This window comes from Lampetra fluviatilis, unplaced genomic scaffold (assembly GCF_964198595.1).
Source record: "Lampetra fluviatilis unplaced genomic scaffold, kcLamFluv1.1 SCAFFOLD_1187, whole genome shotgun sequence".
Classification (NCBI taxonomy): domain Eukaryota; kingdom Metazoa; phylum Chordata; class Hyperoartia; order Petromyzontiformes; family Petromyzontidae; genus Lampetra; species Lampetra fluviatilis.
The window spans coordinates 1336-23115 of record NW_027621414.1 but is presented as its reverse complement, the minus strand read 5'-3'; the positions used below and the strand labels follow the sequence as shown (position 1 = coordinate 23115).

At 54.4% G+C, this 21780-nt stretch overlaps 1 protein-coding gene across 1 annotated transcript; it reads right to left on the bottom strand.

Moving 5' to 3' along the window:
• Positions 1–16527: 16527 nt before the first annotated feature.
• Positions 16528–21139, bottom strand: LOC144955211 (uncharacterized; the record flags this gene model as incomplete). The annotated part of the gene is made up of 4 exons (XM_078885517.1): positions 16528–16706; positions 18898–19063; positions 20376–20426; positions 20996–21139. Coding segments are annotated over 4 exons (540 nt in total), but the record flags the coding sequence as incomplete, so codon positions are not given.
• Between the last annotated feature and the right edge of the window lie 641 nt (positions 21140–21780).

Sequence of the window (21780 nt, the reverse complement as noted above, 5' to 3'; positions counted from 1 at the left end):
ACCCACACTAACACACACACACTAACACACACTAACTCAAACACACACACTAACACACACACACTAACACACACACACTAACACACACTAACACACACACTAACACACACTAACACGCACTAACACACACTATCACACAAACACTAACACACACTAACACACACTAACACACACATTAACACACTAACACACACTAACACACACTAACACACACACTAACACACGCATTAACACTAACACACACTAACACACACACTAACCCACACTAACACACACACACACACTAACACACACTAACTCAAACACACACACTAACACACACACACTAACACACACACACTAACACACACATTAACACACTAACACACACACTAACACACACTAACACACATTAACACACACTAACACACACACTAACACACACACTAACACATACTAACACACACACTAACACACACTAACACACACTAACACACACACACACTAACACACACGCTAACACACACTAACACACGCACTAACACACACTAACACACACACTAACACACACACACTAACACACACACTAACACACTAACACACACTAACACATACTAACACACACACACTAACACACACACTAACACACACTAACACACACGCTAACACACACACTAACACACACACTAACACACTAACACACACACTAGCACACACTAACACACACACACTAACACACACACTAACACATACTAACACACACACACTAACACACACACTAACACACACACTAACACATACTAACACACACACTAACACAGTAATACACACACACTAACACACACGCTAACACACACTAACACACATGCTAACACACTAACACACAGTAACACACTAACACACACTAACACACACTAACACAGTAACACACTAACAACAACAACAACAACAACCGCCATTCGCCACTAAGTGGCGGTGACGTCACCACGACGCTTGTGCCAGGCCATGTGCACCCTGAGGCCACGTGAAGTGTCGAACGCCCGCTGGCAGGAGGTCACGGGGCAGACCCAGGTGCCACGGGTCGACTGACCGAGATGACCGAGATGACTGGCTGATGCACCACCTGTGCCCCCTACTGTGCCAACTTGCTGTGCTTTAGCCACCCGGCGCTCCGCTCGTTGTTGTGAGCGTCGCTCCTCCGCCCTCCGTTGTTGTTGGAGGGCGACTGCCTCCAACTGCCCAGTAGCGTCCTTCACGAGCCTCCTCCACTGAGGCCGATCTTGACACCGCTGGTACCAGTCATCGGCAAGTCCACTCAGCTCCACGTCCTCCTGTACCACATCACTCCATCTCTTCTCTAGCCCGTGCCGCGCCCGCCTAGCCCCCTCGATCCGGCCGAACAAAAGCTGTTTAGGCATGCGGTGGCTGGGCATGCGGGCTACATGACCCAGCCAACGCAGCCTTGCCTGCCGGAGGAGCTCACTGATGGGACTTTGCCCAGATCTTTCAAGGACTTGTGAGCTCCTCACACAATCCAGCCTGGTTAAACCCAGGATGGATCGTAGGCAGGCCAGCCACACACTAACACACACACTAACACACACTAACACACACGCTAACACACACACTAACACACACACTAACACACTAACACACACACTAACACACACTAACACACACGCTAACACACACTAACACACACACTAACACAGTAACACACTAACACACACGCTAACACACACTAACACACACTAACACAGTAACACACACACTAACACACACACTAACACACACACTAACACATACTAACACACACACTAACACACACTAACACACACACACACTAACACACACGCTAACACACACTAACACACGCACTAACACACACACTAACACACACACACTAACACACACACACTAACACACACACTAACACACACTAACACATACTAACACACACACACACTAACACACACACTAACACACACTAACACACACGCTAACACACACACTAACACACACACTAACACACTAACACACACACTAACACACACTAACACACACTAACACACACACACTAACACACACACTAACACATACTAACACACACACACTAACACACACACACTAACACACACACTAACACACACACTAACACATACTAACACACACACTAACACACACACTAACACAGTAATACACACACACTAACACACACGCTAACACACACTAACACACATGCTAACACACACTAACACACACACTAACACAGTAACACACTAACACACACGCTAACACACACTAACACACACACTAACACACACACTAACACACACACTAACACACACACTAACACACACACTAACACACACACTAACACAGTAACACACTAACACACACTAACACACACACTAACACAGTAACACACTAACACACACGCTAACACACACTAAAACACACTAACACACACACTAACACACACTAACACACACAGTAACACACACTAACACACACACTAACACACACGCAGGTGTCGATTCGCAGTCTGTTGGCAACCTACCCGAGTGTGGGTGGTTGAGTGACTTGGCAAATGAGTGAGTGGGAGAGTCGTGGTGGTTGAGATGTGATGGTGGTGGTGGTGGTAGTAGAGAAGTGATGATGATGATGATGGTTACGGTAGTAGTTTAGATGATGATGGTGGTGGTTGAGATGTGATGATGATGGTGGTGGTGGTTGAGATGTGATGGTGGTGGTGGTGGTGGTGGTTGAGATGATGGTGGTGGTGGTTGAGATGTGATGGTGGTGGTGGTGGTTGAGATGTGATGGTGGTGGTGGTGGTTGAGATGATGGTGGTGGTGGTTGAGATGTGATGGTGGTGGTGGTGGTTGAGATGTGATGGTGGTGGTGGTGGTTGAGATGATGGTGGTGGTGGTGGTTGAGATGTGATGATGGTGGTGGTGGTGGTTGAGATGTGATGATGGTGGTGGTGGTTGAGATGTGATGGTGGTGGTGGTGGTTGAGATGTGATGGTGGTGGTGGTGGTTGAGATGTGATGATGGTGGTGGTGGTGGTTGAGATGATGGTGGTGGTGGTGGTTGAGATGTGATGATGGTGGTGGTTGAGATGATGGTGGTGGTGGTGGTTGAGATGATGGTGGTGGTGATGGTGGTGGTTGAGATGATGGTGGTGGTAGTGGTGGTTGAGATGTGATGATGGTGGTGGTGGTAGTGGTTGAGATGATTATGATGGTGGTAGTAGTTTAGATGATGGTCGTAGTGGTTGAGGTGTGATGATGGTGGTGGTTGAGATGTGATGGTGATGGTGGTGGTGGTTGAGATGATGATGGTGGTAGTAGTTTAGATGATGGTAGTAGTGGTTGAGGTGGGATGATGGTGGTGGTGGTGGTTGAGATGTGATGGTGGTGGTGGTGGTTGAGATGATGGTGGTGGTGGTGGTTGAGATGTGATGATGGTGGTGGTGGTTGAGATGTGATGGTGGTGGTGGTGGTTGAGATGTGATGATGGTGGTGGTGGTGGTTGAGATGATGGTGGTGGTGGTGGTTGAGATGTGATGATGGTGGTGGTTGAGATGATGGTGGTGGTGGTTGAGATGATGGTGGTGGTGATGGTGGTGGTTGAGATGATGGTGGTGGTAGTGGTGGTTGAGATGTGATGATGGTGGTGGTGGTAGTGGTTGAGATGATTATGATGGTGGTAGTAGTTTAGATGATGGTCGTAGTGGTTGAGGTGTGATGATGGTGGTGGTTGAGATGTGATGGTGATGGTGGTGGTGGTTGAGATGATGATGGTGGTAGTAGTTTAGATGATGGTAGTAGTGGTTGAGGTGGGATGATGGTGGTGGTTGAGATGTGATGGTGGTGGTAGTGGTGGTTGAGATGTGATGATGGTGGTGGTGGTAGTGGTTGAGATGATTATGATGGTGGTAGTAGTTTAGATGATGGTCGTAGTGGTTGAGGTGTGATGATGGTGGTGGTTGAGATGTGATGGTGATGGTGGTGGTGGTTGAGATGATGATGGTGGTAGTAGTTTAGATGATGGTAGTAGTGGTTGAGGTGGGATGATGGTGGTGGTGGTGGTTGAGATGTGATGGTGGTGGTGGTGGTTGAGATGATGGTGGTGGTGGTGGTTGAGATGTGATGATGGTGGTGGTGGTTGAGATGTGATGGTGGTGGTGGTGGTTGAGATGTGATGATGGTGGTGGTGGTGGTTGAGATGATGGTGGTGGTGGTGGTTGAGATGTGATGATGGTGGTGGTTGAGATGATGGTGGTGGTGGTTGAGATGATGGTGGTGGTGATGGTGGTGGTTGAGATGATGGTGGTGGTAGTGGTGGTTGAGATGTGATGATGGTGGTGGTGGTAGTGGTTGAGATGATTATGATGGTGGTAGTAGTTTAGATGATGGTCGTAGTGGTTGAGGTGTGATGATGGTGGTGGTTGAGATGTGATGGTGATGGTGGTGGTGGTTGAGATGATGATGGTGGTAGTAGTTTAGATGATGGTAGTAGTGGTTGAGGTGGGATGATGGTGGTGGTGGTGGTTGAGATGTGATGGTGATGGTGGTGGTGGTTGAGATGTGATGATGGTGGTGGTGTTTGAGATGTGATGATGGTGGTGGTAGTGGTGGTTGAGGTGTGATGATGATGGTGGTGGTGGTAGTGGTTGAGATGATGATGGTGGTAGTAGTTTAGATGATGGTAGTAGTGGTTGAGGTGTGATGATGGTGGTGGTTGAGATGTGATGGTGATGGTGGTGGTGGTTGAGATGATGATGGTGGTAGTAGTTTAGATGATGGTAGTAGTGGTTGAGGTGGGATGATGGTGGTGGTGGTGGTTGAGATGTGATGGTGATGGTGGTGGTGGTTGAGATGTGATGATGGTGGTGGTGTTTGAGATGTGATGATGGTGGTGGTAGTGGTGGTTGAGGTGTGATGATGATGGTGGTGGTGGTAGTGGTTGAGATGATGATGGTGGTAGTAGTTTAGATGATGGTAGTAGTGGTTGAGGTGTGATGATGGTGGTGGTTGAGATGTGATGGTGATGGTGGTGGTGGTTGAGGTGTGATGATGGTGGTGGTGGTTGAGATGTGATGATGGTGGTGATGGTAGTAGTTGAGATGATGATGGTAGTCGTGGTTGAGGTGTGATGATGATGGTGGTGATGGTAGTCGTAGTGATGAAGATGAATATCGGAGCGACGAGGAGGAGGTGGAGGAGGAGGAGGTGGAGGAGGAGGTGGAGGAGGAGGTGGAGGAGGTGGAGGAGGTGGAGGAGGAGGAGGTGGAGGAGGTGGAGGAGGAGGAGGTGGAGGAGGTGGAGGAGGAGGTGGAGGAGGAGGTGGAGGAGGAGGAGGTGGAGGAGGAGGTGGAGGAGGTGGAGGAGGAGGAGGAGGTGGAGGAGGAGGTGGAGGAGGAGGAGGAGGTGGAGGAGGAGGAGGTGGAGGAGGAGGAGGTGGAGGAGGTGGAGGAGGAGGTGGAGGAGGAGGAGGTGGAGGAGGAGGTGGAGGAGGTGGAGGAGGTGGAGGAGGAGGAGGAGGAGGAGGTGGAGGAGGAGGAGGTGGAGGAGGAGGTGGAGGAGGAGGAGGTGGAGGAGGTGGAGGAGGTGGAGGAGGAGGTGGAGGAGGCGTGTCGGTCGTGCACGACGTTATTTATTTATTTCACACAAAAACAACTCCCGCGCGGTCAGCGTCGTCAGGTCACGACTGGGGGGGTGAGGGGGCGCGAGGGGGGGGCACATCGGCAGATGAGGATCGCACGCGACGACGAATACATAACGGTGAGTAGATGGTGAGTAGGTGGTGAGTAGATGGTGAGTAGGTGGTGAGTAGATGGTGAGTAGGTGGTGAGTAGGTGGTGAGTAGGTGGTGAGTATGTGGTGAGTAGATGGTGAGTAGGTGGTGAGTATGTGGTGAGTAGGTGGTGAGTAGGTGGTGAGTATGTGGTGAGTAGGTGGTGAGTATGTGGTGAGTAGATGGTGAGTAGATGGTGAGTATGTGGTGAGTAGGTGGTGAGTAGGTGGTGAGTATGTGGTGAGTAGGTGGTGAGTAGGTGGTGAGTATGTGGTGAGTACGTGGTGAGTAGGTGGTGAGTATGTGGTGAGTATGTGGTGAGTAGATGGTGAGTAGGTGGTGAGTATGTGGTGAGTAGGTGGTGAGTATGTGGTGAGTATGTGGTGAGTAGATGGTGAGTAGGTGGTGAGTATGTGGTGAGTAGGTGGTGAGTATGTGGTGAGTAGGTGGTGAGTAGATGGTGAGTATGTGGTGAGTATGTGGTGAGTAGATGGTGAGTAGGTGGTGAGTATGTGGTGAGTAGGTGGTGAGTATGTGGTGAGTAGGTGGTGAGTAGATGGTGAGTATGTGATGAGTATGTGGTGAGTAGATGGTGAGTAGATGGTGAGTATGTGGTGAGTACGTGGTGAGTAGGTGGTGAGTATGTGGTGAGTATGTGGTGAGTAGATGGTGAGTAGATGGTGAGTATGTGGTGAGTAGGTGGTGAGTATGTGGTGAGTATGTGGTGAGTAGGTGGTGAGTATGTGGTGAGTAGGTGGTGAGTAGATGGTGAGTAGGTGGTGAGTATGTGGTGAGTAGGTGGTGAGTAGGTGGTGAGTATGTGGTGAGTAGGTGGTGAGTAGATGGTGAGTAGGTGGTGAGTATGTGGTGAGTAGGTGGTGAGTAGATGGTGAGTAGGTGGTGAGTATGTGGTGAGTAGATGGTGAGTAGGTGGTGAGTAGATGGTGAGTAGGTGGTGAGTAGGTGGTGAGTAGATGGTGAGTAGGTGGTGAGTAGGTGGTGAGTAGGTGGTGAGTATGTGGTGAGTAGATGGTGAGTAGGTGGTGAGTATGTGGTGAGTAGGTGGTGAGTAGGTGGTGAGTATGTGGTGAGTAGGTGGTGAGTATGTGGTGAGTAGATGGTGAGTAGATGGTGAGTATGTGGTGAGTAGGTGGTGAGTAGGTGGTGAGTATGTGGTGAGTAGGTGGTGAGTAGGTGGTGAGTATGTGGTGAGTACGTGGTGAGTAGGTGGTGAGTATGTGGTGAGTATGTGGTGAGTAGATGGTGAGTAGGTGGTGAGTATGTGGTGAGTAGGTGGTGAGTATGTGGTGAGTATGTGGTGAGTAGATGGTGAGTAGGTGGTGAGTATGTGGTGAGTAGGTGGTGAGTAGATGGTGAGTATGTGGTGAGTATGTGGTGAGTAGATGGTGAGTAGGTGGTGAGTATGTGGTGAGTAGGTGGTGAGTATGTGGTGAGTAGGTGGTGAGTAGATGGTGAGTATGTGATGAGTATGTGGTGAGTAGATGGTGAGTAGATGGTGAGTATGTGGTGAGTACGTGGTGAGTAGGTGGTGAGTATGTGGTGAGTATGTGGTGAGTAGATGGTGAGTAGATGGTGAGTATGTGGTGAGTAGGTGGTGAGTATGTGGTGAGTATGTGGTGAGTAGATGGTGAGTATGTGGTGAGTATGTGGTGAGTATGTGGTGAGTATGTGGTGAGTAGGTGGTGAGTAGATGGTGAGTATGTGGTGAGTAGGTGGTGAGTAGGTGGTGAGTATGTGGTGAGTATGTGGTGAGTAGATGGTGAGTATGTGGTGAGTATGTGGTGAGTATGTGGTGAGTAGGTGGTGAGTATGTGGTGAGTATGTGGTGAGTAGATGGTGAGTATGTGGTGAGTATGTGGTGAGTATGTGGTGAGTAGGTGGTGAGTATGTGGTGAGTATGTGGTGAGTAGATGGTGAGTATGTGGTGAGTAGGTGGTGAGTAGATGGTGAGTATGTGGTGAGTAGGTGGTGAGTAGGTGGTGAGTATGTGGTGAGTATGTGGTGAGTAGATGGTGAGTATGTGGTGAGTAGGTGGTGAGTAGGTGGTGAGTATGTGGTGAGTATGTGGTGAGTATGTGGTGAGTATGTGGTGAGTAGATGGTGAGTAGGTGGTGAGTAGATGGTGAGTATGTGGTGAGTAGATGGTGAGTAGGTGGTGAGTAGATGGTGAGTATGTGGTGAGTACGTGGTGAGTAGGTGGTGAGTATGTGGTGAGTAGGTGGTGAGTAGGTGGTGAGTACGTGGTGAGTACGTGGTGAGTACGTGGTGAGTATGTGGTGAGTAGGTGGTGAGTATGTGGTGAGTATGTGGTGAGTACGTGGTGAGTAGGTGGTGAGTAGGTGGTGAGTACGTGGTGAGTATGTGGTGAGTAGGTGGTGAGTAGGTGGTGAATAGGTGGTGAGTATGTGGTGAGTATGTGGTGAGTAGGTGGTGAGTATGTGGTGAGTATGTGGTGAGTACGTGGTGAGTAGGTGGTGAGTAGGTGGTGAGTACGTGGTGAGTATGTGGTGAGTATGTGGTGAGTAGGTGGTGAGTATGTGGTGAGTATGTGGTGAGTACGTGGTGAGTAGGTGGTGAGTAGGTGGTGAGTATGTGGTGAGTATGTGGTGAGTAGGTGGTGAGTATGTGGTGAGTATGTGGTGAGTAGGTGGTGAGTATGTGGTGAGTAGGTGGTGAGTAGGTGGTGAGTAGATGGTGAGTATGTGGTGAGTATGTGGTGAGTAGGTGGTGAGTAGGTGGTGAGTACGTGGTGAGTAGGTGGTGAGTATGTGGTGAGTATGTGGTGAGTATGTGGTGAGTAGGTGGTGAGTATGTGGTGAGTAGGTGGTGAGTATGTGGTGAGTATGTGGTGAGTATGTGGTGAGTAGGTGGTGAGTATGTGGTGAGTATGTGGTGAGTAGGTGGTGAGTATGTGGTGAGTAGGTGGTGAGTATGTGGTGAGTAGGTGGTGAGTAGGTGGTGAGTAGATGGTGAGTAGGTGGTGAGTAGGTGGTGAGTAGGTGGTGAGTAGATGGTGAGTAGGTGGTGAGTATGTGGTGAGTATGTGGTGAGTAGGTGGTGAGTAGATGGTGAGTAGGTGGTGAGTAGATGGTGAGTAGGTGGTGAGTATGTGGTGAGTATGTGGTGAGTAGGTGGTGAGTATGTGGTGAGTAGGTGGTGAGTAGGTGGTGAGTAGATGGTGAGTATGTGGTGAGTAGGTGGTGAGTATGTGGTGAGTATGTGGTGAGTATGTGGTGAGTATGTGGTGAGTAGATGGTGAGTATGTGGTGAGTAGGTGGTGAGTAGGTGGTGAGTATGTGGTGAGTATGTGGTGAGTAGATGGTGAGTAGGTGGTGAGTATGTGGTGAGTAGGTGGTGAGTATGTGGTGAGTAGGTGGTGAGTAGATGGTGAGTATGTGGTGAGTATGTGGTGAGTAGATGGTGAGTAGGTGGTGAGTATGTGGTGAGTAGGTGGTGAGTATGTGGTGAGTATGTGGTGAGTATGTGGTGAGTATGTGGTGAGTAGATGGTGAGTATGTGGTGAGTAGGTGGTGAGTAGGTGGTGAGTATGTGGTGAGTATGTGGTGAGTAGATGGTGAGTAGGTGGTGAGTATGTGGTGAGTAGGTGGTGAGTATGTGGTGAGTAGGTGGTGAGTAGATGGTGAGTATGTGGTGAGTATGTGGTGAGTAGATGGTGAGTAGGTGGTGAGTATGTGGTGAGTAGGTGGTGAGTATGTGGTGAGTAGGTGGTGAGTAGATGGTGAGTATGTGATGAGTATGTGGTGAGTAGATGGTGAGTAGGTGGTGAGTATGTGGTGAGTAGGTGGTGAGTATGTGGTGAGTAGGTGGTGAGTAGATGGTGAGTATGTGGTGAGTAGGTGGTGAGTAGATGGTGAGTAGGTGGTGAGTAGGTGGTGAGTATGTGGTGAGTATGTGGTGAGTAGATGGTGAGTAGATGGTGAGTATGTGGTGAGTACGTGGTGAGTAGGTGGTGAGTATGTGGTGAGTAGATGGTGAGTATGTGGTGAGTATGTGGTGAGTAGATGGTGAGTAGATGGTGAGTAGGTGGTGAGTAGATGGTGAGTAGATGGTGAGTATGTGGTGAGTACGTGGTGAGTAGGTGGTGAGTATGTGGTGAGTATGTGGTGAGTAGATGGTGAGTAGATGGTGAGTATGTGGTGAGTACGTGGTGAGTAGGTGGTGAGTATGTGGTGAGTAGATGGTGAGTATGTGGTGAGTAGATGGTGAGTATGTGGTGAGTATGTGGTGAGTATGTGGTGAGTATGTGGTGAGTAGGTGGTGAGTATGTGGTGAGTAGATGGTGAGTAGGTGGTGAGTACGTGGTGAGTAGATGGTGAGTAGGTGGTGAGTATGTGGTGAGTAGGTGGTGAGTACGTGGTGAGTAGATGGTGAGTAGATGGTGAGTAGGTGGTGAGTAGATGGTGAGTAGGTGGTGAGTACGTGGTGAGTAGGTGGTGAGTAGGTGGTGAGTACGTGGTGAGTAGATGGTGAGTAGGTGGTGAGTATGTGGTGAGTAGGTGGTGAGTATGTGGTGAGTATGTGGTGAGTAGATGGTGAGTAGGTGGTGAGTATGTGGTGAGTAGGTGGTGAGTAGGTGGTGAGTATGTGGTGAGTAGGTGGTGAGTATGTGGTGAGTAGATGGTGAGTAGGTGGTGAGTAGGTGGTGAGTATGTGGTGAGTAGGTGGTGAGTAGGTGGTGAGTATGTGGTGAGTAGGTGGTGAGTATGTGGTGAGTAGGTGGTGAGTAGGTGGTGAGTATGTGGTGAGTAGATGGTGAGTAGGTGGTGAGTAGGTGGTGAGTATGTGGTGAGTAGATGGTGAGTAGGTGGTGAGTATGTGGTGAGTAGGTGGTGAGTAGGTGGTGAGTATGTGGTGAGTAGGTGGTGAGTATGTGGTGAGTAGATGGTGAGTAGGTGGTGAGTAGGTGGTGAGTATGTGGTGAGTAGGTGGTGAGTAGGTGGTGAGTATGTGGTGAGTAGGTGGTGAGTACGTGGTGAGTAGATGGTGAGTAGATGGTGAGTAGGTGGTGAGTAGACAGTCGATGGTGAGCAGGATTCAGGTTGAGCTGGGTTGAGATTCAGTTTAGGTTCAGTTCTGGGTTCAGGTTGAGGCTGGGTTCAGGTCCAGTTTAGGTTCAGGTCTAGGTTCAGTTCTGGGTTCAGCTCTGGGTTGAGTTGCGATCTGGGTTGAGGTCTAGGTTCAGGTCTGAGTTCAGGTCTAGGTTCAGTTCTGGGTTCAGCTCTGGGTTGAGTTGCGATCTGGGTTGAGGTTCAGCTCTGGGTTGAGTTGCGATCTGGGTTGAGGTCTAGGTTCAGGTCTGAGTTCAGGTCTAGGTTCAGTTCTGGGTTCAGCTCTGGGTTGAGTTGCGATCTGGGTTGAGGTTCAGCTCTGGGTTGAGTTGCGATCTGGGTTGAGGTCTAGGTTCAGGTCTGAGTTCAGGTCTAGGTTCAGTTCTGGGTTCAGCTCTGGGTTGAGTTGCGATCTGGGTTGAGGTTCAGCTCTGGGTTGAGTTGCGATCTGGGTTGAGGTCTAGGTTCAGGTCTGAGTTCAGGTCTAGGTTCAGTTCTGGGTTCAGCTCTGGGTTGAGTTGCGATCTGGGTTGAGGTTCAGCTCTGGGTTGAGTTGCGATCTGGGTTGAGGTCTAGGTTCAGGTCTGGGTTCAGGTCTAGGTTCAGGTCTGGGTTCAGGTCCAGTTTAGGTTCAGGTCTGGGTGCAGGTCTGGGTTGAGTTGCGATCTGGGTTGAGGTCTAGGTTCAGGTCTGGGTTCAGGTCTAGGTTCATGTCTGGGTTCAGGTCCAGTTTAGGTTCAGGTCTGGGTGCAGGTCTGGGTTGAGTTGCGATCTGGGTTGAGGTCTAGGTTCAGGTCTGGGTGCAGGTTTGGGTTGAGTTGCGATCTGGGTTGAGGTTCAGGTCTGGGTTGAGGTCCAGCTTGGGTTCAGGTCGAGGTCAGGTCTGGGTACAGATTGAGGCTGGTTCGAGGTCCAGTTTAGGTTCAGGTCTAGGTTCAGGTCTGGGTGCAGGTCTGGGTTGAGTTGGTATCTGGGTTCAGGTTCAGGTCTGGGTTGGGGTTTTGCTTGGATTCAGGTTGAGGTCAGGTCTGGGTTGGGGTTTTGCTTGGATTCAGGTTGAGGTCAGGGTGCAGGTTCAGGGCTGGGTTTCAGGTCCAGCTTGGGTTCAGGTCTGGGTGCAGGTCTGGGTTGAGTTGCGATCTGGGTTCAGGTCCGGTGAGTGCGCGCGTGAGTGAGTAAAAGAGCTTCATAGCTCATCGGATTCCTCCAGGAATAAATACATATTCTGAGCGAGTGGGGTCAACTCAACTTTTATTTTTACCAAGTAAGGCCCCTGCTGAGCCTTACTGGGCTATGGGGCCGTCCATAAATGACGTCACGCGATTTTTTTACCCTCCCCCCCCCATCGTCACACGGCGTCACAAAATGTCAGACCCCCCCCCCCCTCAAATATGACGTCACAAAGCTCTGCCCCCCCCCCAAAAAAAAAACATGCTTCAAATCGCTTTAAACTATTGTCATTGTAGTGCGTATTTAATGTGGCGCTGCACTCTGATGTTGAAGGAGGAAACATTTATTTAAAAGTCTATTTAATTAAGTAGAACGTGTTGTCTATATCTATTTATTAAAGTTGCGCATTTTGATGTGACGTCACATTTCTCAAACCCCCCCCCCCCCTCGTCACACATCGTCACAAATGTCTGACCCCCCCCCCCCCCCCAGGTGCGTGACGTCATTTATGGACGGCCCCTATCACAATCGATAGCTCAAGCAAGCGCCTTGTCATCAGTATCATCATCATCATCACGTGGACATTGATAGCAGCTGTCAAATACTCGACAAACGCGTGATGATGTTGATTCTAAATGTGGAGGAAAAACCGGAGGACCCGGAGAAAAATCGACGGGGGAGAGACGGAGAGAGAGAGAGACGTGAACTCCAAATCTACAGCAGCAGCAGTAGCAGCAGGCGTCGTCAGGGTCGGGATCGAACCCACGACCTCCTGCGTACCAGGCGAGGTCGTTAACATCTCCTAGCCACCGTGATGATGATGAGAGAGACACACAGACTCCAAATCTACAGCAGCAGCAGGCATCGTCAGGGTCGGGATCGAACCCACGACCTCCTGCAGACCAGGCGAGGTCGTTAACATCTCCTAGCCACCGTGATGATGATGAGAGAGAGAGAGACGCAGACTCCAAATCTACAGCAGCAGCAGGCATCGTCAGGGTCGGGATCGAACCCACGGCCTCCTGCAGACCAGGCGAGGTAGTTAACATCTCCTAGCCACCGTGATGATGATGAGAGAGACACAAACTCCAAATATACAGCAGCAGCAGGCGTCAGGGTCGGGATCGAACTCACGACCTCCTGTAGACCAGGCGAGGTAGTCAACATCTCCGTGGATGTTAATGACTCGGGATCCTTCTACTACTCCAGCGATGAGGGTGGTGGTGAGGGTGGTGAGAGTGAGAGTGGTGGTGAGGGTAGTGGTGAGGGTGGTGAGAGTGAGGGTGGTGGTGAGGGTAGTGGTGAGGGAGGCAAGAGTGGTGGTGAGGGTGGTGGTGAGGGTCGTGGTGAGGGTAGTGGTGAGGGTGGTGGCGAGGGTGGTGGTGAGGGTAGTGGTGAGGGTGGTGGTGAGGGAGGGTGAGGGTGGCAAGGGTGGTGGTGAGGTTGGTGGTGAGGGTATAAAATATATAATAAATACGCTTGTGCCGGAGGCCCCGGGGGGACAGGTGTCTATGACGTCTCCTGGCCAAACCCCATTTGGCGGAGCCAGGAGATTGAATCTTCACCCTCGGGGCTCCTCCAGAAGCAACAAAAAGCCACTTCGTGTGGCCACGTGGAATATTCGAACGCTCACTGCGGAGGGGAGGCTGCCACTCCTCTGTCGGGAGCTGGACCGGTACCGCCTGGATCTCTGTAGCATTCAGGAGATCCGGTGGACCGGCTCTGGCTCTGGCAACCGTGAGGGGTGGACAGTCCTCTACTCGGGGCAGGAGACTGCCAAACAACAGGGAGTGGCTCTTCTTCTGAACAAAAGAATGAAGGGGGCGTGGGAGCGTGGTGGTGAGGTGTGGGAAACTGTAAGCCCCAGGCTACTTTGGGTTCGCCCTCCCATCAACCAGAGGCGAGGAGTGGTGGTCGTGGTTACTTATGCCCCCACCCATGGAAAATATCATGGGACAAAGTGGAGATGACCCTGCTGAGGCTGCGGTGTCTCAAATATTGGAGGAGGAAGTCACCCCCCGTGAGTGGCTGGCTGAGGTGCCATCTGTTGAGGAAGTACTGAGTGCGATCCAGAGTCTGAGACCAGGAAAGGCACCGGGCAGAGATGATCTCCCAAGCGACAGGGATGTCCTCTGGCACCCACATTATTTAACATCTTTTTCGACCACGTAGTTTGTGAAGCCTTTGATGGCTGTACCGAAAAAATTTCCATCTGGTACAGATGCGATGGGAGGCTGATCGATGCCCGGGTGCGGTCAAGGGATGGCTCCCTATTGCTCAACCACGTTATGTATGCCGATGATCTGGTAATTGCCGCTCACTCAGAAGAGGAGTTGGAGACGCTGCTGCTGAACCCAAAGCACCTGCCTGGGTATTTTGTACCACCGGACACTCCACCCCCACAACTCCCAATTGGTGATGGGGCAGTTGTGGAGAGAGCGGAGAGTTTCCCATACCTGGGCAGTGTGCTCATGACCGGCTCTGGTCATGAGCACACTGAGCCTACGTGTTAAACTGTCTCACTCCGAATCAGTCGAGCGGCATTATCTTTTCATCGGTTGCGTAACGCTGCTGTGTGGAAGCTACCCGGTCTGTCGCTCCGCACGAAGCTTCGGGTCTTCTCGGCCACGGTCATTCCCTCCCTTCAGTTTAACACGTAGGCTTTCGCGACCAATATTATTGATAATCAACGTTTATGGGTTTAGATCGCGTTATTTATAAATGCGTCGTATGAGTTGTGGTTTCACGCTTCAACACACCGGTGGGCTAAGGCAGTGAACTATTTGTCTTTTTTTGTTTGCATTATGGCTGCAGGTATTGTGGTCTATGCAAACATGACTCCTTGAAAAAAAGGTGTCAGTTTTGTTGCCAGATAGAAGGGTAAAAAAACAATTATCATATTTTTTACTGGCAAAGGAGGTTCCAATGGTGTAAATGCTTACCCCGAACTCTCATACCCTGATGGTGCATTGTCTTTGAGTTGTGCGCCTTTTGGCGTCATCTGGTCTAACCCATGTGAGACTAGGCTCTAAGGAAAGCTGTCTCGGGTGTGGACCAATCACTATCAAGGACAGTGCACACATTATCAGAGTTGTGTTTTTTGTTTGCATTATGGCTGCAGGTATTGTGGTCTATGCAAACATGACTCCTTGTAAAAAAGGTGTCAGTTTTGTTGCCAGATAGAAGGGTAAAAAAACAATTATCTTATATGTCTTTTGTCAACGTGACACTTTTTTACTAATTGGCCGTGTCGGGTGGTGGAGGGTTACGACACATTTATAAACAACGCGATCTGAACCCAAAAACGTTCATTATGAATTCCCTCCCTTCTCTACGCTTGCGAAACGTGGACCCCCCTAATGAGTGGGAGGGTTAGTGGGGAGGGGTTAGTTGGGGGAAGGGTTAGTGGGGGGAGGGGTTAGTGGGGAGAGGTTAGTGGGGAGGGGTTAGCGGGGAGGGGTTAGTGGGGAGGGGTTAGTGGGGAGGGGTTAGTGGGGAGGGGTTAGTGGGGGGAGGGGTTAGTGGGGAGGGGTTAGCGGGGAGGGGTTAGTGGGGAGGGGTTAGTGGGGAGAGTTAGTGGGGAGGGGTTAGTGGGGAGGGGTTAGTGGGGAGGGGTTAGCGGGGAGAGGTTAGTGGGGAGGGGTTAGTGGGGAGGGGTTAGTGGGGAGGGGTTAGTGGGGAGGGGTTAGTGGGGGGAGGGGTTAGTGGGGAGGGGTTAGTGGGGAGGGGTTAGTGGGGGGAGGGGTTAGTGGGGAGGGGTTAGCGGGGAGGGGTTAGTGGGGGGAGGGGTTAGTGGGGAGGGGTTAGTGGGGGGAGGGGTTAGTGGGGAGGGGTTAGTGGGGAGGGGTTAGCGGGGAGGGGTTAGTGGGGGGAGGGGTTAGTGGGGAGGGGTTAGTGGGGAGGGGTTAGCGGGGAGAGGTTAGTGGGGAGGGGTTAGTGGGGAGGGGTTAGCGGGGAGGGGTTAGTGGGGGGAGGGGTTAGTGGGGAGGGGTTAGCGGGGAGAGGTTAGTGGGGAGGGGTTAGTGGGGAGGGGTTAGTGGGGAGGGGTTAGTGGGGAAGGGTTAGTGGGGAGGGGTTAGTGGGGGGAGGGGTTAGTGGGGAGGGGTTAGTGGGGGGAGGGGTTAGTGGGGAGGGGTTAGTGGGGAGGGGTTAGTGGGGAGGGGTTAGTGGGGAGAGTTAGTGGGGAGGGGTTAGTGGGGAGGGGTTAGTGGGGAGGGGTTAGTGGGGAAGGGTTAGTGGGGAGGGGTTTAGTGGGGAGGGGTAGTGGGGAGAGGGGTTAGTGGGGAGGGGTTAGTGGGGAGGGGTTAGTGGGGAGGGGTTAGTGGGGAGGGGTTAGTGGGGAGGGGTTAGTGGGGAGGGGAGAGGTGGTAGCGGGTAGCGGAGTAGATAGTGGGGGAAGCCTTCTCTCCGTTTGGTTTCCGCATCTTGAGTTGGGGGTCCCAAGGGGGTCACGCCCAGGGCCCCCTCGAAAGGGGGTCGCGGCGCTAGCGCCCCCCGTGCTGAGCGTCGCGATGACGCCGCAGGTCGACCTTGCGCTGGAAGCCGCGTGCGCACAGGTCGCAGGCGAAGGGCTTGAAGCCGGTGTGCTTGCGCGAGTGCGTGATGAGGTTGGAGCTCTGGCTGAAGGCCTTGCCACACACGGAACACTTGTGGGGCTTCTCGCCTGGGGGATGGGGGTGGGGTGGGGGGTGGGGTGGGGAGGTGGGGGTGGGGGGGTGGGGGAGGTTGAGGTGGGGGAGGTGGGTGGAGGTGGGGGGGGTGGAGGTGGGAGGGGGTGGAGGTGGAGATGGGTGGGGGGGGGGTGGAGGTGTAGGTGGGGGGGGGGTGAGGGAGGTGTAGGGGGGGGTGGGGGTTGGGGGGTGGAGGTGGAGGGGGAAGGTGGGGGGTGGAGGTGGGGGGGTTGAGGTGGGGGGGTGGAGGTGGGGGGGTGGAGGTGGGAGGGGGGGGTGGAGGTGGGGGGAGGAGGCGGAGGTGGGGAAGTGGAGGTGAGGGGGGTGGAGGTGGGGGTGGAGGTGGGGGAGGGTGGAGGTGGGGGGTGGAAGTGGGAGGAGGGGTGTAGGTGGGTGGAGGTGGGGGGGTGGGGGGTGAGTGATGGGGGCTTATTTGGTGTTCACAGCAAGTTGGCACAGCGGGGGGGGGGGGGGCGACGAGGGGGGGGCTACGGGGGGGGGGGGGTGCACCTCCCGCTCATCTCGGCCAACCCGTGCAACCCGCTGGGGGCTGGCAGCAGCGACACGTCACGTGGCCTCGACGTGGTGCACCGCGCCTGGCACAGGCGCCGCCGTGACGCCGCCGTCACTTCGTGGCGAATGGCGGGTACGGGTGATGGGCGGTGTGTGTGACGCGGTGTGTGTGACGCGGGGTGTGACGGGGAGAGTGTGACGTGTGGATGTGACGCGGGGTGTGTGACGTGGGGGGTGTGACGCGGGGTGTGTGACGTGGGGGGTGTGACGCGGGGTGTGACGGGGAGAGTGTGACGTGGGGATGTGACGCGGGGTGTGTGACGCGGGGTGTGACGTGGGGGGTGTGACGCGGGGTGTGACGGGGAGAGTGTGACGTGTGGATGTGACGCGGGGTGTGTGACGTGGGGGGTGTGACGCGGGGTGTGTGACGTGGGGGGGTGTGACGCGGGGTGTGACGGGGAGAGTGTGACGTGGGGATGTGACGCGGGGTGTGTGACGTGGGGGGTGTGACGCGGGGTGTGACGCGGTGTGTGTGACGCGGGGTGTGACGGGGAGAGTGTGACGTGTGGATGTGACGCGGGGTGTGTGACGTGGGGGGGTGTGACGCGGGGTGTGACGTGGGGGGTGTGACGCGGGGTGTGTGACGTGGGGGGTGTGACGCGGGGTGTGACGGGGAGAGTGTGACGTGGGGATGTGACGCGGGGTGTGTGACGTGGGGGGTGTGACGCGGGGTGTGACGCGGTGTGTGTGACGCGGGGTGTGACGGGGAGAGTGTGACGTGTGGATGTGACGCGGGGTGTGTGACGTGGGGGGTGTGACGCGGGGTGTGACGGGGAGAGTGTGACGTGGGGATGTGACGCGGGGTGCGTGACGTGGGGGGTGTGACGCGGGGTGTGACGGGGAAAGTGTGACGTGGGGATGTGACGTGGGGTGTGTGACGTGGGGGGTGTGACGCGGGGTGTGACGTGGGGGGTGTGACGCGGGGTGTGACGGGGAGAGTGTGACGTGGGGATGTGACGCGGGGGGTGTGACGTGGGGGGTGTGACGCGGGGGGGTGTGACGTGGGGGTGTGACGCGGGGTGTGACGGGGAGAGTGTGACGTGGGGATGTGACGCGGGAGGTGTGACGTGGGGGGGGTGTGACGCGGGGTGTGACGTGGGGGGTGTGACGCGGGGTGTGACGGGGAGAGTGTGACGTGGGGATGTGACGCGGGGGGTGTGACGTGGGGGGTGTGACGCGGGGTGTGACGTGGGGGGTGTGACGCGGGGTGTGACGGGGAGAGTGTGACGTGGGGATGTGACGCGGGGGGTGTGACGTGGGGGGTGTGACGCGGGGGGTGTGACGTGGGGGTGTGACGCGGGGGTGTGACGGGGGTGTGACGCGGGGAGTGTGACGCGGGGTGTGTGACGTGGGGGGTGTGATGCGGGGGGTGTGATGCGGTGTGTGTGGAGTACCTGGTGCGGTGTGTAAATATCGCCACTGGGGAGACAAAGGCGGCCGGGCGTGGTTCTGGCCACCCACCCCCTCGTGTGCCGTTCCGGCCTTCATAGGTGCTCGCTAACAGCACTTGCCCCTACAGTCTGTTAAGGCTGTACGGGGGATCTTTGTCTTTGTAGGTGTAGGTGTGTGTAGGTGTAGGTGTGTGTAGGTGTGTAGGTGCGTATGTCTCACCTGTGTGTATGAACGTGTGCTTCTTCATATCGGACTTCTGGTGGAAGCGCTTGCCGCAGTAGGCGCAGGGGTAGGGCCGCGTGTCCGAGTGGATGAGCAGGTGGGTGGACAATGTGGACGAGCGCTTGAACGCCTTGCCGCAGATGTCGCACGCAAAGCTGCGCTCCTGCGCACGACGGAGACCGCAGCGAAACCGCTGTGGCATTAGAGACACAGCTCCACTCCAGCTCGATTGCAGCTCGATTACAGCTCGATTACAGCTCGATTGCAGCTCGATTACAGCTCGATTACAGCTCGATTACAGCTCGACTACAAGCTCGACTGCAGCTCGATTACAGCTCGATTACAGCTCGATTACAGCTCGACTACAAGCTCGACTGCAGCTCGATTACAGCTCGATTACAGCTCGACTACAGCTCGACTACAGCTCGATTACAAGCTCGATTACAGCTCGATTGCAGCTCGATTGTAGCTCGATTACAGCTCGATTACAGCTCGATTGCAGCTCGACTGCAGCTCGATTACAGCTCGATTACAGCTCGACTACAGCTCGATTGTAGCTCGATTACAAGCTCGATTGTAGCTCGATTGTAGCTCGATTACAAGCTCGATTACAGCTCGATTGCAGCTCGATTGTAGCTCGATTACAGCTCGACTACAGCTCGATTGCAGCTCGATTACAGCTCGATTGTAGCTCGATTGCAGCTCGATTACAGCTCGATTGCAGCTCGATTACAGCTCGACTACAGCTCGGTTCCCTCACTCCACTAACCACCCCCTGCCCCCACCCCCTCTCTACGTCCCCATGAAACCAAAACACAGAAGCCGACTTGCACCTGTGCCTAAACCTTGCCCCCCGGCGCCTCCTGCTCGATGCGCGTCAGAGGTCGCAACCGGGTACCCGATACCCGTACCCTACCCGATACCCCGGCTACCCGTACCCGGCCGGGTACGGGTAGCCGTTTGCGACCCTGGTGTGGCCGGGTACGGGTAAGGAATCAAAACCCGTTTGCGACCTCTGATGCGCGTGTGCTTCGTGAGCGGCGAGCGGTGAGCGGCGAGTGAGTGGCGTAGTGAGCGGTGAGCGAGCGGTGAGCGAGCGGTGAGCGAGCGGTGAGTGGTGAGCGAGCGAGCCCCATTTGCGAGTGAGTGGCGCGGCGTGAGTTGTGAGTGAGTGGTAAGCGGTGAGCGGTGAGTGGCGAGCGAGCGGTGAGCGATCGGTGAGCGGCAAGCGTGTCCCACCTGTGAGTGAGTGGCGCCGTGAGCGGTGAGTGAGTGGTGAGTGAGCGGTGAGCTGTGAGCGGTAAGCGGTGAGCGAGCGGTGAGTGAGCGGTGAGCGAGCCTCACCTGCGAGTGAGTGGCACGGTGCTGCTTCAGCGAGGCCGCGTGGCCGAAGGCCTTGCCACACGCTCGAGCGGTGAGTGGTGAGCGGTGAGTAAGCGGTGAGCGGTGAGTGGTGAGCGGTGAGTGAGCCTCACCTGTGAGTGCGTGGCACGGTGCTGCTCCAGCGAGGCGGCGTGGCCGAAGGCCTTGCCACACGCTCGAGCGGTGAGTGGTGAGCGGTGAGTAAGCGGTGAGCGGTGAGTGGTGAGCGGTGAGTGAGCCTCACCTGTGAGTGCGTGGCACGGTGCTGCTCCAGCGAGGCCGCGTGGCCGAAGGCCTTGCCACACGCTCGAGCGGTGAGCGGTGAGTGGTGAGCGGTGAGTAAGCGGTGAGCGGTGAGTGGTGAGCGGTGAGCGAGCGTCACCTGCGAGTGCGTGGCGCGGTGAGTGAGCAGTGAGCGAGGCGAGCGAGCGGGTGAGCGCGTGGTGAGCGCGTGGTAAGCGGTGAGTGAGCAGTGAGTGAGCGCGTGGTGAGTGGTGAGTGAGTGGTGAGCGGTGAGTGAGCAGTGAGTGAGCGCGTGGTGAGTGGTGAGTGAGTGGTGAGCGGTGAGTGAGCAGTGAGTGAGCGCGTGGTGAGTGGTGAGTGAGTGGTGAGCGGTGACGTGAGCAGTAAGTGAGCGCGTGGTGAGTGGTGAGTGAGTGGTGAGCGGTGACGTGAGCAGTGAGTGAGCGCGTGGTGAGTGGTGAGTGAGTGGTGAGCGGTGAGCGAGCCTCACCTGTGAGTGCGTGGCACGGTGCTGCTCCAGCGAGGCCGCGTGGCCGAAGGCCTTGCCACACGCTCGGCACGCGAAGGGCCGCGAGCCCCCCCCACTGTGCGCACGCCGCGCGTGGACCTCCAGCCCGTGGGGGGTCGAGAACACCTGGGGGGGCAGGGGTCACGTGGGGTCACGTGGGGTCAAGAGGTCACCGCGGCCGCCACGTAGCGGTCGGTTTCTACTGTGCGGTGAGGTCGTTGCCATCATCAAAGACAACGTCATCAGCGACAACATCAACAACAGCAATATCATCATCAGCAACATCAGCAGCGACATCATCAGTAACATCTTCATCAACAACACCATCATCATCAACATCATCATCATCAGCAACATCATCACCACAACCCCCATCACTACCACCACCATCACCACCACCATCACCACCACCCCCATCACCACCACCACCACCATCACCCCCATCACCACCACCCCCATCATCACCACCACCCCCATCACCACCAGCCCCATCACCACCACCCCCATCACCACCATCACCACCCCCATCACCATCACCCCCATCACCCCCATCACCACCCTCACCACCCCATCACCACCCCCATCACCACCACCATCACCATCACCACCACCATCACCACCTCCATCATCACCAGCACCCCCATCACCCCCATCACCACCCCCACCACCATCACCACCACCCCCATCACCCCATCACCACCCCCATCACCCCCATCACCCCCACCATCACCACCACCCCCATCACCACCATCACCCCATCACCACCA